This window comes from Lactuca sativa, chromosome 7 (genome assembly GCF_002870075.4).
Source record: "Lactuca sativa cultivar Salinas chromosome 7, Lsat_Salinas_v11, whole genome shotgun sequence".
NCBI classification, from domain to species: Eukaryota; Viridiplantae; Streptophyta; class Magnoliopsida; order Asterales; family Asteraceae; genus Lactuca; species Lactuca sativa.
The window spans coordinates 196,885,982-196,900,675 of NC_056629.2; the positions used below are offsets into that span (position 1 = coordinate 196,885,982).

The 14,694-nt window shown below is 33.2% G+C and overlaps 2 protein-coding genes across 2 annotated transcripts; one reads left to right on the forward strand and one right to left on the reverse strand.

Moving 5' to 3' along the window:
* Positions 1-7,563: 7,563 nt before the first annotated feature.
* LOC111877309 (uncharacterized) lies at positions 7,564-12,128 on the forward strand. Its single transcript, XM_023873834.3, has 7 exons — positions 7,564-7,971; positions 8,895-9,035; positions 9,357-9,722; positions 9,971-10,216; positions 10,572-10,664; positions 10,917-11,117; positions 11,635-12,128. The coding sequence occupies exons 1-7, from the start codon at positions 7,621-7,623 to the stop codon at positions 11,848-11,850; spliced, it is 1,614 nt and encodes a 537-aa protein (XP_023729602.1). The 5' UTR covers positions 7,564-7,620; the 3' UTR covers positions 11,851-12,128.
* A 356-nt stretch (positions 12,129-12,484) lies between these two features.
* Positions 12,485-13,911, reverse strand: LOC111877310 (protein FATTY ACID EXPORT 6). The gene is made up of 3 exons (XM_023873836.3): positions 13,538-13,911; positions 13,211-13,298; positions 12,485-12,684 (listed from the first exon to the last, which is right to left on the reverse strand). Exons 1-3 carry the CDS (start codon positions 13,734-13,736, stop codon positions 12,612-12,614), a joined length of 360 nt encoding a protein of 119 aa, XP_023729604.1. The 5' UTR covers positions 13,737-13,911; the 3' UTR covers positions 12,485-12,611.
* Between the last annotated feature and the right edge of the window lie 783 nt (positions 13,912-14,694).

Consider the following 14,694-nt stretch of genomic DNA (forward strand, 5'->3'; position numbering starts at 1 on the left):
TCATATGTTAGTTCCAGTTACTTAAAATGACATGGTGATACTAAAATCACCAACACAAACCCGCCCCATTAACAGGTCTAATAATATGGAATTCAATCAATTCGTCATTATTTCCAAGTTAAGAAGGAATTTGATTTTATTCATTCTTCAAAAGACCAAAATACTCTTTTAAGATAAAATTATAAAATTTGATTTTATATATTTATTTTGTAAATAAATATTTAATTATGAATAAATATAAATATAAATATCATTCAATTCTTATCAACTTACACATATTAAAATATCTTAAATATCAACTCTTTCAAATTCAAGATTTTTTTTTGATAAATTTCATTCCTTCCAAACCTTAAGATAGGACATATTTGATGCTTGAGAAAGACGTATTTGATGCTTCCGTGCACTCTGCGATTACCAAGTAATCGAAGGTTTTTTCAGATATTGTTTGACAAGTTCATGATATGGTCCCCGAACTTATCAACGACTTTCACTTTGCCCCTCCAAAAACAAAAATGTTAAATTAGTACTAAACTTGTACGATCATCTACGATTGATAAAGTAATGTATTTTCTACTAGTTCAGTTGTAATATCTCAAACTACATCCCAGGAATATATAGAAAAGTATATATGATAGTCGAATTTGTTGTCTGTTTGTCTTTTCATTCGTGATACTATAAATATTTTGGGTTTATTTTCATTACCAAATTTTAAGAAATATTTACATAGACGTTGCCGGTAAACGAACAACAAGCTGTGCCGCAATTCTTTTTTGGATGACAAAACTAATTTTTTTAAAAACAACATCTATAGATATTGGAGTCATAATATTATTATGCATGACCCGTTGGACTCTATTGAGTAGCTCCACAACTTCAGGTGCAAGGAAATCGAAAGTATCAAATGCAAAAGGTATAAACATGTGTTGATTTTCCATTTACTCTTTCTCATGTTTTGTCACTTTGTTTGATGGAGCTTTTAAAACAGTTTGCCCCACAGTGAAACTTCACTCCCCAAGCCCACAAAAAGGAAAAACCCTGTTAGATCCACACATACATGTTTTCCTCCGGTTCATCCAAATACTAAAACATCATGTTTTTTTTATAAATTAAATAAAGGTTTTCTTGATAATTGACGTGCATTATTATTTTTTATTTTAATTACATAAAGATTAATACAATTCAAATGATAATATGTGTATTTTGTATGCTAGAGGTGAAGGATTCGATCTTTTGCACCATTTTTTTTGTTTGCCACGTTAATTGCTTTTTTGTAATAATATTATTGTGTTTAGTAATAAATATTACTTTATTAACTTATTGCTATTAATATATTATTAATAGTTTTCTCATATACTTAATAATGCATATGATCGATGTATATTAGTAAACTTATTAAAAAAAAATATTTTATACAAGGTTTTTAATATGTGAATTTATATATATATATATATATATATATATATATATATATATATATATATATATATATATATATATATATATATATATATATATATATATATATATATATATAGGATTCGCCTCCTATAAGGACTCAAAAAATGGTGAATACTACGAAAACAATTCTCCACCATCCATTATGTCAAAAGCATAAATGTCAAACCCAATATTTGGGCGTGACGTATTCACATGCGACCCAAGTATGTGGTAATTAACATGAACTCGAGAATTTAATCACGTGCGACCAACATTCATGGAACGTCATTTAAGCGAGTTTTTGTTTTTTTCTAAAAAAATTGTAATTGTTTCTTTTTTTTCATTTTTTTTTAATATCTTTACTACATACTTGAAGATTCTAGTGTTTTTGTTTATTTCTGTTTTTATTTTTTTTTTCTTTTTTCTTTTTTATTTTTTATTTTTTTAAAATAAATATGGGTTCAAGTTTTTAATTTTTAACAACTATAAAAGTTTTAAATAATAATAATAATATTAAAAATCATAATATTCTCCGCTCACACTATTTTTGAATCGTTAATTATTTTAAATCATTGTATTTTGGATCATATCATTTTTGAATCATATGATGTTAGATCGATAATATATTCAATTAAATGAAGTTTTTGTTAAAAAAATTATGGATTATTATATATTTTGAATCATAAAAGATATAATTAAGCATTATAAAATATTTGAATTTAAATACTTTTAGATCATAACAAATTAAGGATCATAAACAAGTTGAATAAAAAAAAATTAATTATAAATATTTTGAATCATCACATTTTGGATTATATTATGTTCAACATTAAAAAAAAAAAAAAAAAAAAAAAAAAAAAAAAACTCTAACATTTTTTTAAAATTGAAAATAAATATTTCAAAAACTTATTTGAAAACTATTTTTACAAAGTCACTGGTATAATGAGTTAAAGTATCCTTTAAATTTCCACGTGTCTCAATTGAAGAAGTGTGTAGCCGACAAGACGGTAGTGGTACCGTTAGAGGACATTCAGATTGATGCGAGTCTGAATTACATCGAGAGGACGATAGCGGTCTTAGATAGGATGGTGAAGGTCTTGAGGAATAAAGAGGTGCCCTTGGTTCAGGTCTAATGGCACCATCGAAAGGAGTCTGAGTGGACTTGGGAGCCGGAGTCCGAGATGTGCAAGCAGTACCCAAAGAGATTTTCATAAGATGACTTTGAGGGCAAACTCTGATTCTAGTGGGGGAGAATTGTAACATCCCAAGACCAGGTATACCTTATAAACCCTTGTTCTTTTGGTAGTTGTCAAGTTTGGCCCTAATTTGAGAAAAGGTGGTAAATGAGTACGCGGGGCATACGCGTGTGTACGCTTAGCGTACTCATGTGCGTGTTTTTGACGCGGAAGCCACCTAGTACGCTAGGCGTACCAAAGGGTACGCTGGGCGTACTAGGCCTAGAGTGAAAACCCTAATTTAGGGTGTATCCCTATTTAAAGGACATGATGGCCTCATTTCTGGCCACCATTCCCAGACATCAACCCTCTCAAACCTTAATTTCTCGTCCCTTGAGCTTGTATGTCCATTTGTGAGCTATTAAGTGTTCTTGTGGTTTCTTTGGAGTGAAGAAGGAGCTTTAAAGAGGAAGGAGTGGGAATCTAGGCTTTGGACCTGAGCTTATATGTGGTTGGAACTTCAATTAGAGGTATAAAGCTCAAAGCTTTCTCACCCTTTTGATTTATGCATCATTTTAGTTCATTTTAGGGTTTTGGTCCAAATTGGGATGCTTTATGAGATATTGAGCTCCAAAGTTTATTATCAGCTCCTTTGAGTGTTTTTAGTGGTGTAGAGTCATAAAAATTAAGACATGGATGTTTAAACCAACCCACACATGAGATATGAGCATTCTTGAGAATAGAGAGTGATAGTTTTGGTGTTTGTGACTTTATCAGCCATGTAAAGGCTTAAAGTCACAGACTTTATGGAGTATAAGCCTTTAAGGAGTCCAGATTTGAGATTTGAGCTAAGGTCTTAACAGATTAAGACTAAATGAGTAGGAAGAGAAAAATCGGGGTGTACGCTGAGTGTAATCCCAATACGCGCAACGTAGGGTCGAGAATCCTCAATGCATGCATGGCGAAGGGGTACGCCCATCATAGAGGGCTTGTACGCGCAGCGTACGCTGTATGCACTGCCGTTGACTTTTAGGGTTTGGTCAATTTGTGGACTATTAAGGCCATAGAAGGGTAAAATGGTCTTTTATCCTTCTGTGAGTTTGTAGAAGGGTTAGTCTAGCTTCTTTGAGAGTCGTTAATAATTAGAGATAATTATCATATGTATTAGGCGGAGGCTAGACCAATGATTTGAGTTCGAGGTTATCTGATTTCTTATGAGGTGAGTCTTCTCATTATACTTACCTTGAGTGGTAATTTTGTGTGACCGGAGGATCTTGTGTGCTTATATTGAGTATTGTTATATCTTGCATTATGTCTTTGTGATTTATATTGTGTATTATTCTGAGCTTGTTGAGTTAGGACCAGAGGGTCCACCCGAGTTGTGGGACCGGAGGGTTCCACTAAGACACATTGGCCGGATGGTCTTATTGAGTATAGCCATGAGAGGCTAATGTGATGTGTGTGGTATTTTGGGGAACACACAAAGCTTCATGCTTACCGTGTTATGTGTTTCAAGTACTTCTTAGGATCACGGGAAGGCGTCAGCTTGATTGTACACACGAGGCGGAGTCATATTTTAAGGATCCTGGATTATGTTTAAAACATTTTCTGAATATGTGTTTTGAAAACATTATCATTTGGGGGTTTTGTGAACTATGTTATGAGAATTACGTGATTTTTAAAATGAAAATTTGTTTAAAAATTTACGGTGTTACATATAAGCTTTTAAAACATGTAAAAATGATTTATCTAAGGCACGTCATTGATTTTTAAAAAGTATAATTAATTTAATTTTTACAACTATAAAAAAAAATTTGTTAAATGTTCCTTGAAGTATCTTTTGGATTTGAAGCTTTTTTTAACGGTTGAATTACATTGAAACAAGCTCTAACCACAAGCTACAAAAAAATATATACAAAAACATTAGATGTTTAGAAAAGGATTTTGAAGCCACTCGTTCTATTTAACCTGGAATTTGTGTTTCCTATGTGTCATCCAACTAAAAGCAAAAGATACAATATCATCAAAAAAAACTATCCTCTCGCAGTCTCATTTTATCATAAACGCACCTATTCTGAATTTCCATAAGCACCCCAAGTCGTGACTAGGATAGCCTCTGAAACCAATTTACGACCTGAACAACAAAGCAGGTAAGTCATGCATAAATAAGATATTCACCAAATCAACTCCACACTATCTACGAACTTTCTGAATAAGGAATGTCAATGCCACGTTTTAGCAAATTATCTTTCGTGGGTAAACGGTCCAAAACAACTCTCCATCGAAAAATGTTCGCCTTAATATAGGAAGAATTTAATTCCATTCCGTTTTAGGGATAACCGAAACTAAACATCTCATCAATACGCAATCTGACATCCTTAACGACAAACTTCATCTCATTATTAAGATTCAAACTCATAGTCCAGTTTATTTGAGAAACTAACCTGCAACAAAAGAATTTTTAAGGTTTGAAATTGCAAATCCTAAGCACCACTTTGAGGTTCGATTCGCCAATCCCACTTCCAAACTTTTTCCGACCTTCTCTCAACAACAAAACAATTAATATTTGTGTCCAAGAGAGCAATTCTAAGAAAAGCAAGTTTCAACGTTCTATCTCCTACCCAAATCTCCTTCCAAACCTAGTGTCTCCCCTGTCTCAAATCACCTTTTGCATTAGATTCAAAGAAACAACCTGATTTTTCATGGAGTTTTAAAACTGAATCAACAATAGAAGACCAAATACATTTATTTTTTTCAATTTAGGGTCATCATCCACAAAACCACCATTATTGGCATGAATAGATCAAATCACTTGAACTCAAAGCGCCAAAGGAGACATTTGAAACCGCCAACTCCATTTGAGAAGTAAAGCCTCATTTAAAGCCGGAAGAGAGCTGATACAAAGTCCTCACCTTTCTTTAGAAGCGAGATGAGTAGACCATTTAACCCAAGCAATTTTTTTCATCCAATTCACCTCCCCAAAACAAATTTACTCTAGCCGCCTCCAAAATATTACCAACCTTACAAGGCATTTTGAACAAAGAAATATAATAAATTCCCAATGCTCCAACAATGATCTAAACAAAGAAAGTCTTCCTCCTATAGACATTATTGTTACTTGCCACCTATTCAATTTCTTCTTAAACTTTAACAAAACCAAATCCCAGCTAGAAATATTAGCCATGCTAACTCCAGCGAGAACCCCTAAGTACAAAAAAGGGAATTGATCAACATCACAACCCGCAACATTAACCATGTTTTGCACCACCGCATCCCGGTTCCATAAATCTTTGTTTTATGAAGATCAATTTGCAAACCCGAAACTACGTGAAAACTATTCAAGATGGCAATTAAATTCTTGACATTTAGCTGAGACCATTTACCAATAAACAAAACATCATCTGCATACAAAAGATGTGAAATACTTACACTGACTTTAATAAAAAGACATGCATCCATAGCATCAAACATGACCACATTAAGCCTTCTGTCACCTAAAGGAACAAAAAAGGAGACAATAAATATCATTGTCTAAGCCCTCGTTCTAAACTAAATTTTTCTGTAGGATTCCCATTAATTCACACCGAGGATCTAGAAGAAATTAAACAAGTTCCTACTGTCAAATGAAAATTTTTCTATTTTTCGAGATTTTTTAGAAGATAAAAGCTATAAGCTATCAAAAACTATATGTTGAACACACCCTAAGAGTCCGAAAACCTAAACGAGAACATCATACAAACCAAGTATTGATAGTTGTGTGATTCATAAACAAATAATTCCATATTGTAAGGTTTGCTTTTTTATCACTTTTCCAACTAGATGAATAATGAAAAGAAGCAACCTACATGGAAAACGAATAATGGTTCTTACTACCCACGCTTAATTACAAAGAACAATAACCGATTTGGTTCTATATAACAGCCTAAATGAAAATTGTTGTAAGCTTGTGGTTTTGTTTTTGTGATTTTAAGAAGTTGGTGACTAAATTATAAAATAGAACAAATGTTAAGAGTAATTTGTTGCAATTAAGTCTAAACTAAAGAAAAATGTAAAGTTTAGTTGTCTTTTGGTTATAATTGCAAGGCGAGTATATTATATTTGACTTTAAATTATTAATAGCATACTAGAAGGCGAAGCTTATTAAATGTTTCGAGCTTTGGCAATATTGTTAATCAATTCCATAATGAGTACTGTTTTACCCACGCCAGTTTGAACCCTAAACCCATAAAAAGTAATCGTGTTTTAGAATCCCAAATTAATCCCATGACTCCATGAGAGTTTAGTAAACAAACACATGCACCATAATTTATTCATGTTAAAATAAACCACACAAAACTCATGCATCTCATTAATTTTCATGATACTAAGATTATTTCAAAAGATTATTTTTGCCATTGAACTTTAAGCACACAAAGTGCGAAGATAGCCAATAGACTTTGATGATTAATTTTTTTATTGTAAGTGAACACTTTAATGTTAAGTTGAATATGAAATTCAGTAATAATATATGATTCTTAATCGTATAATTTACATCTTTTGTAAATAAAAATAAGAACTTGTATCAATCGAATCAGTGATCACATTAAGACAAGGTTTTTTGTCATTTCAAAGGTGTTTGGTTGTATGATTTTAAAGTGTTTTTGAAACTTGAAAGCAAAAATAATAAATAAAAAAAAACTATATAATTACTAAACGATTTGTAGTCTAGTATCATGAGTAGTTTGAAAAATACCTCTCCTTCAAACGAAAAATATAGATTGAAAAGTAAAGTAGAGAGTTGTAAATTAGCTGTTCTAGAAAAACGGATATCAGTTTTATTACAAACAGAAAGTAAAAAGTAATATTTTTTATATTTTCTTATGAAATGACAATAGATTTGAAGCTTAGGGGGTTTCTGGTAATAAATAGAAAAGGAAAGAACAAGAAACAATGTTTGACAATTAAAGATATAAACAAGGTTTAGACCAAAAGCTCTTCAACCGATTTTTGCATCTGCAATCCACCGGTAATGGCGCCCCCTTCTTCTCCATCCACGTTCACCTGCAAAAACCTCTTCGCAATAACCCTAATCATCGTCTTCCTCCTTTCTTGTTGTACCCGCAGTCCACGAGTACAAGCCCTTAAAGCACCAATCAGACCACAAGACATACTCCCACTTTTACCCCGCCAAGTTTCATGGCCTATTCTCAACACTTTCCGAGGCGCCGCCGATCTTCTGCCGAGCTTCGTCGGAGCAGCGGCTATTGCAAATAATTCGTTGTTGCATTGGAAAGGGTCTTGCTTTTATGAGAACACTGCGTGGTTAGAGCTTCATAACAAAAGTGGTAGTGAATTTGGTGGAGGCACTCTTCATATTAAGGTCTATTCCCTTTTCATCCTCTATGAATTGTTGATCGCTTTTGATTTGGATAATTCGTGATTGACATGTACGTTATTGGTTTCTCAATCCTGTAACAATTTAGCGGTTTCTTCTTTTTCAAATTTCTTTGAGGGAGAATATATTCATTTAATTTGATCTTTCGAGGTAAAACTAAGTTCTATGTCGAGGGTTTTCTCTAAAGCTCTATGCTCTTAGATATTGGAAAGCTGTTGAGTTTATTTGGTTCAAATTAAAGTTTTAGGAGGTGTTTAGATGTGATTTCTGATTATTTAAACCCTAAATAATGACCATAATCATAATTATAATCAGTTTTTGACAATTTTAGATCTCCAAAGTCCAAACACCCCTTTATACGTGTTATTTGAAATTTGAGAAGTGATTATATGGATAAGCATGTGGTGCTATCAATTGTTTTGTTTCTCATCAATTTGGTGACTAAAGATCAAGACTTTTGAAAAATTCTGTGGCAAGGAAAAATATCCTTTATTGGAAGTTAGTGGATTATGAATGTGATGAAAAAGCTTCTGCTTCTAATATTTTAGGTAAAGTGATTATGATGATGATTTCTTTCTCTAATTAAGATCAAAAGATAATCAAATTTAGAATAAAAGGTAAGAAGTTGCCTGGAAGAAAATGATTATTGAGATGAATTTAAAGTTATTTATCCTAGCTTTAATCACCTGATTATCATGTTCTTAGTTTCGAATTAAGATGTTTTTTTTTTGACTTAATGTTTTAAAAACAACTTAATTGATAACGTCAAGAAAAAGGAGACTTTCCTCATCAAGTCCTAACTTTTTACAGATTTTCCCTAAACCCTATACCCTAAATGACGTTGCTTTTGATTTCGGATTATGTTTATCTCGTGTTTTGAATTGATGTCACTTTCTTCATTTCTTTAGGTAAGCAAGGCACACAGTTGGACATGTATGGATATTTACGTCTTTGCCACTCCATATCGTGTGACATGGGACTACTATTTCATATCCCGTGACCACACCCTTGAGTTTGATGAGTGGGGAGGGAAAGCCGAGTATGAATACGTAAGTTAATAGATTCACTTACTATTGTGATGGCCAAATACCAAAAAAAAAAAAAAGCATTTGTACTTTCTCCATTTTATCAATTTAGCCACTTAACTACTATTTGTAATGATTAAACAATTATATTGTACAAAAAAACCATTTTCCTAGACGTGGTTTGGATATATTGGCAAAGTACAATATTAAAAAAAAAAAAAAAACAATAGTCTATGTTTAAACTCTAAATGTTAAAAATGGTGAAAGTACATTGTCATTTTTTGTATTTCATTTATATTGCACAAACTCATACCATTACCAATTATATCTCTTTATTTTCAAAAGGTAAAACGTAAAGGAGTTTCAATTTTCCTGATGGAAGCTGGGATGATAGGAACCCTAGAAGCATTATGGGAGGTTTTCCCCCTTTTTACAAACACTGGATGGGGGGAAACTTCTAATCTTGCTTTTCTCAAAAAACATATGGGAGCTAATTTTGAAGAAAGATCCGGGCCATTTGTAACAAATGTTACGGTTGATGATATACACTCGGGTGACTTTCTTGCAATATCAAAGATCCGTGGGCGATGGGGCGGGTTTGAGACCCTTGAAAAATGGGTATCCGGGGCGTATGCGGGTCATTCTGCTGTTTGCTTGAGGGACCCGGATGGGAATCTATGGGTCGGGGAATCTGGACATGAAGATGATGAGGTAAAATGTGCAATTTTGACCCATTTACCAAAAAGTGAGTCGATTTTGGGTTATGTAAATTTGGTAAAAATAAAACGGGTGAAAAGTTAAAACTCGGGAAAAAATGAAACACGTTGAAACTTGAAAGTTGCCCAACGTGTATTTAAATCTTACAACCTCCTAAATTGTTTTATTCAAGAAAAAAGATCAAAATTAAAGAAATAATCTTAAAATGACAAAAATAACCTATTTTTGTAATTTGATTGTAGGGTCAAGATGTAATTGCTTTATTGCCATGGGACGAATGGTGGGAGTTTGAGGTGACAAAAGATGATTCTAATCCTCATATTGCATTGCTTCCTTTACATCCCGATCTTCGCTCAAAGTTTAATGAGACTGCAGCATGGGAGTATGCACAAAGCATGATAGGGTTGCCATATGGTTATCATAATTTAATATTTAGCTGGATAGACACCATCAGCGATAACTACCCACCACCGTTGGATGCTAATCTGGTACCAAATTACCTTAATGCCCCATTGAACTATTACACATAACAAGATAGAACAAAACAAAACAGGTTGTATTGTATTTGGCTTGCAATGGACTCGGTCCCATCCCAGACCAGGCTCATTAAGACAAAGGTTGTACTTTTTTGTCAATAAGACAAAAGTTGTACTTTTTGTGCTGTCTAAAAAAAAAGTAGAACAAGGTGGGACATTGATAGACTCTTGTCTCATCGTCATTAGTCTGGTGGGCCAATGCATGTCAAATGCAGTATAACTTTTTGTCATTTTTGTCATGTCATGTTTAGTGGGCCATTCTTTATTTTTGAGTGCTTTAATTAATATTTTTTTTATCATGGTACAGGTTGCTTCAGTTATGACCGTGTGGAATCAACTGCAGCCTGCATATGCAGCTAATATGTGGAACGAAGCCTTGAATAAGCGGCTTGGTACTAAGGTGGGCCGGTGATGAGAAGGGCATTCACGTCTTTTACACACGAGAGATTAAGAGAGAGAGTCCATGTCCCACCTTGTTTCACCTTTTTGGGTTGGATAAAAAATTACAACTTTTGTCTCATTGACATCAGTCTCAACCCTAGCATGAAAAGTCATATCGTAACAGATGGGGCCTACATTATGTTACTTGGAGTTTTCATTATATCGTTTTATATTTGTGTATTTTGATTTTGGTTTATTCCTTTCTCCACAGGGTCTTGATCTTCCGGATATTTTAGTCGAAGTTGAAAAGCGTGGTTCGTCTTTTGCTGAATTATTGACTATTCCCGAACAAGATGACTGGGTTTATGCTGATGGAAAGTCAACTTCTTGTGTTGCTTTTGTCCTTGAAATGTATAAGGAAGCCGGACTTTTTGGGAATCTTGCAAGTGAAATCCAAGTTACCGAGTTCACAGTGAGTCGTTTAATATCAGAGCATGATTTATACATGTAAATAAATTAAATTGTCTGCCATCAACCAATCTCAATGCCCAAAAAAAAAGGAAGACGTTGTAATGATGTTGGGAAAATGGTCTCAAAAATCACAAACAACACGCCCAACAAAAAATAATGGAGAAATAAGAACACAAGAATGTATATGACTAAGTCATAAATTGAACAAAAACTATGATGAGCCTCAAAGAGAGAACAAATTTTACAATTACATAGACTAATCTCTCAAGCCAACCCCACACTCTCCAAAAATTTAACTTGCCCTTTCGACACTCTAAAACAAAAGAAAAGAAATGAATCAAATAGTTAGTAGTATATTTTAATTGGGGCACTTTAGGGAACCAAAACACTAGGCCTTTTATATGCATGGAGTCCACTCCACCTTTTCATGTTCCTTTTCCATCAATGGGTTCTTGCCTCTTTTATCCCTAAAGAAAGCATGTGGGGATGTATATATTTAACTTTTTTTGTTTATGCAGATAAAGGATGCATACATGCTAAACTTTTTTGAAGACGATTTGAGTCGTTTGCCAAAGTGGTGTAACGAAGGGGACACAGTAGAGCTTCCATTTTGTCAAATCAAAGGCAAGTATCGAATGGAACTTCCCGGATACAATACTATGAATCCGTACCCTTATATGACCGAAAACTGCCCATCACTACCCCCGGACTATTTTAGGCCGGAATACTGCTAAAGCAACGAGTTTTTGTCTTCATTTGATGGTGTTGTCGTATAAATGGTAGGCATATTGTTAGGATCCTAATTCGCTTATCCTTTTTAGGGTCATGAAACATGGATACATACATTAGACAAAAGTCATAACATGAAGCACTTGTAGTTGTATATAATTTGATTATGTTAGACACATGGAGTAGTAGATTGTTTATTGTAATTCTACTGCTCGAGTGTAATGAATTTTATGTATAAAGATCCATCTTTTATACCTATAAAATTTGGAGGGGGTATCATCTATTTATTGATGTACTTTGGTTGAGTGAAATCCTAAAAATGAAGTTTCGGCTTCATTTTAGAACCAAACTGTATCGATAACATGTATTACCAATTGAAACATGATTGCATACTTGTGGCAGTTATGTAAATAGGTCAAACAGTGAAACATTGTTGCATGAATAAGTAAACAAATAAGTGATTATAGAATGAAACATGGTTGTATTTCTCTTCTAAGAAACCACTTGTTGCATAAATTGAGAAAAAGATTAAAGAGAAGTGTATTTCGATCATTTCAAAGAAAAATAACAATTAGATGTTGATTGTTTCATGCCAGCAAATCAAGCAATAACAACAGTAACAGGGAATAGCTTAGTATGTGAACCCAAAAGCACAACACAATTCTATTTTCAAGAAACATGATTACCATATTTGGTATACACAACACAACAATCATTTGGATTACATACACATTAAAACTACAGATCACAATTTATAATCAAATTCTCATTCTGCCTTTGCTGAAAAATGGTTACCTCCAGTGACAATCTTGTACAGATAAAATGCTGTCATCATTCCACTGCAACAAGATACAAAACATACAGCAACTTCATTAGAAAACTATATACATGACGGAGACTAAAAGTATATCTTATTTCACTTAATGGTTGTTTCTTTTCTCTTTTTACCCATCCCGTATTTGTAAAGTGGCTGAATGGGTATACAACATTTTGTTGTATACAAAATGTGGTATACATAAAGTTTGTTTTTTAATAAAAAAACAGTCTGAACGAGACTAGATGATCATTTTATCCATACATTGCAAAAAAACAAAATTCACAATATTCATTGGGAGGAAAAAAGAAGGCAGATATGTAAAGCGTTAGTGTCTTTAATACATTGAGACAGGTTTTTATTGGCTTAGCCATTAATTCATTTTGTTCAGATTAAGTCAAAAAAAGAAACAACCTTATATAGTCATCCAGATTAAGTGCTTGACACATTAAGTCAAAAAGAAACAACCCCTTAATCTCATAAGCTATATATGAGTGTTTTTTTTTAACTTAACATCATCCAAAACATGAGAAATTTTCCAAATTATGTACCTGATACCAGCAACAACACCAGCAGGCATTATCTTCCCAGTTTCAGTGTATCGCTGTCCCATAACCCATGTAAGAGCAGCAGCAATAACTGAGATATCAATTCACCAAACATGTTAACAAGCTATCTTTTACCAAACAAAAAGGTAATATTTCCATCTGTGAAGTGATTTTTTCCACATCAAACATGGCATAAGTGATGTTTGTGTTACCACAGACTCTTTTGGGGGTTTTAGAAACAAATTTAGATGGTATGTTTTGGATCCATCAAATTAGGCATTTCATCGAACACTTTCCATGCGCATATATTTTTAGGAACGTGTTACTTACCAGTTTCAAGAATCAAACCAAACCATGAGTTCTTCCGCTTGTGGAATGCATTGAGAGTGAGATACGAAGCGAGGAACAGCAATAGTCCAGTGCCCACACCACCAGCCAACGACGTCGTGCTCCCTTTTCTAGCAAACCCAATAATCCCACCGCAGAACACTATGATCCCGTAGGGGATTGTGAAGCAAAAATCATGCATTTTCGAGTGTAACAATATTAGGGATTTAGGGGATCTAGGAAGAAGATTAGGGTTTTCAGCGATCGCGATCGAAGATCTTTAAAGGGTTTGAGTTGAATAGATGGATTTGAGAAAGTCTCCCAAGAATCGATATCTAGAAGGTCAACGTTTCTGTTTTGCAGTGGTTGGCTTACCGCGGCAAAAAGACTATTTGGTCGAATTTATCCTTTTTGTTTGCTCGTGATTTTTGGTCAAAATTATCCCAATGATTCAAATGTTAAATTTTCCTTGTAATTTCAGAACTATTTAAAAAAAAAATGGGTATATGATATATATTTAACAAATGATTATTTTTTTAATAATATTTAAGAAATCATTATGAATTTTGCACTACCGATTACAAATTGTTTTTTGATGGTCGTTATATGATAAAAACCTTTCATGGATTTATTATATATAAAGTATATTTCACATATATTAATGTTTTTTGTAATATATCAGGTTTTTGATCTTCTTCTTGGGTCTTGTGAGATGTGAACATTTAAAAAAGAATTTGTAATTCGCAGTTGGACACATTTCACAATTGATAGTCATTTAATATGAATAGTCAAGAAAAGATCAATTTATTAGATAGACTTGTACCATTTTGGTTAGTTGTGTTAATTATCCAAATAATATAATAAACATATAATGTATTAGGGTTAATATCGTAAATTTGAGTAATGCAAGTGGGCAACCGACGTAGGGGTGGGATTGGTCCTCTTATTAAGGCAGAACCTTCTTTTTATTAGGTAAAGTGAGTAGCCACGTCATAAAGTTCAACTGAAATTTTCAGATTAAGTGAATCACATAATTAGTCCCTTAACCATTCTCTTCCTTCCACTTTTGCACCTCAAAAGATTCATTTAGCACCCTTAACTATCACATACTTGTTAAGATTTGGTATATCATTAAAGAAAGAGATTATTCTGTGTTAAGA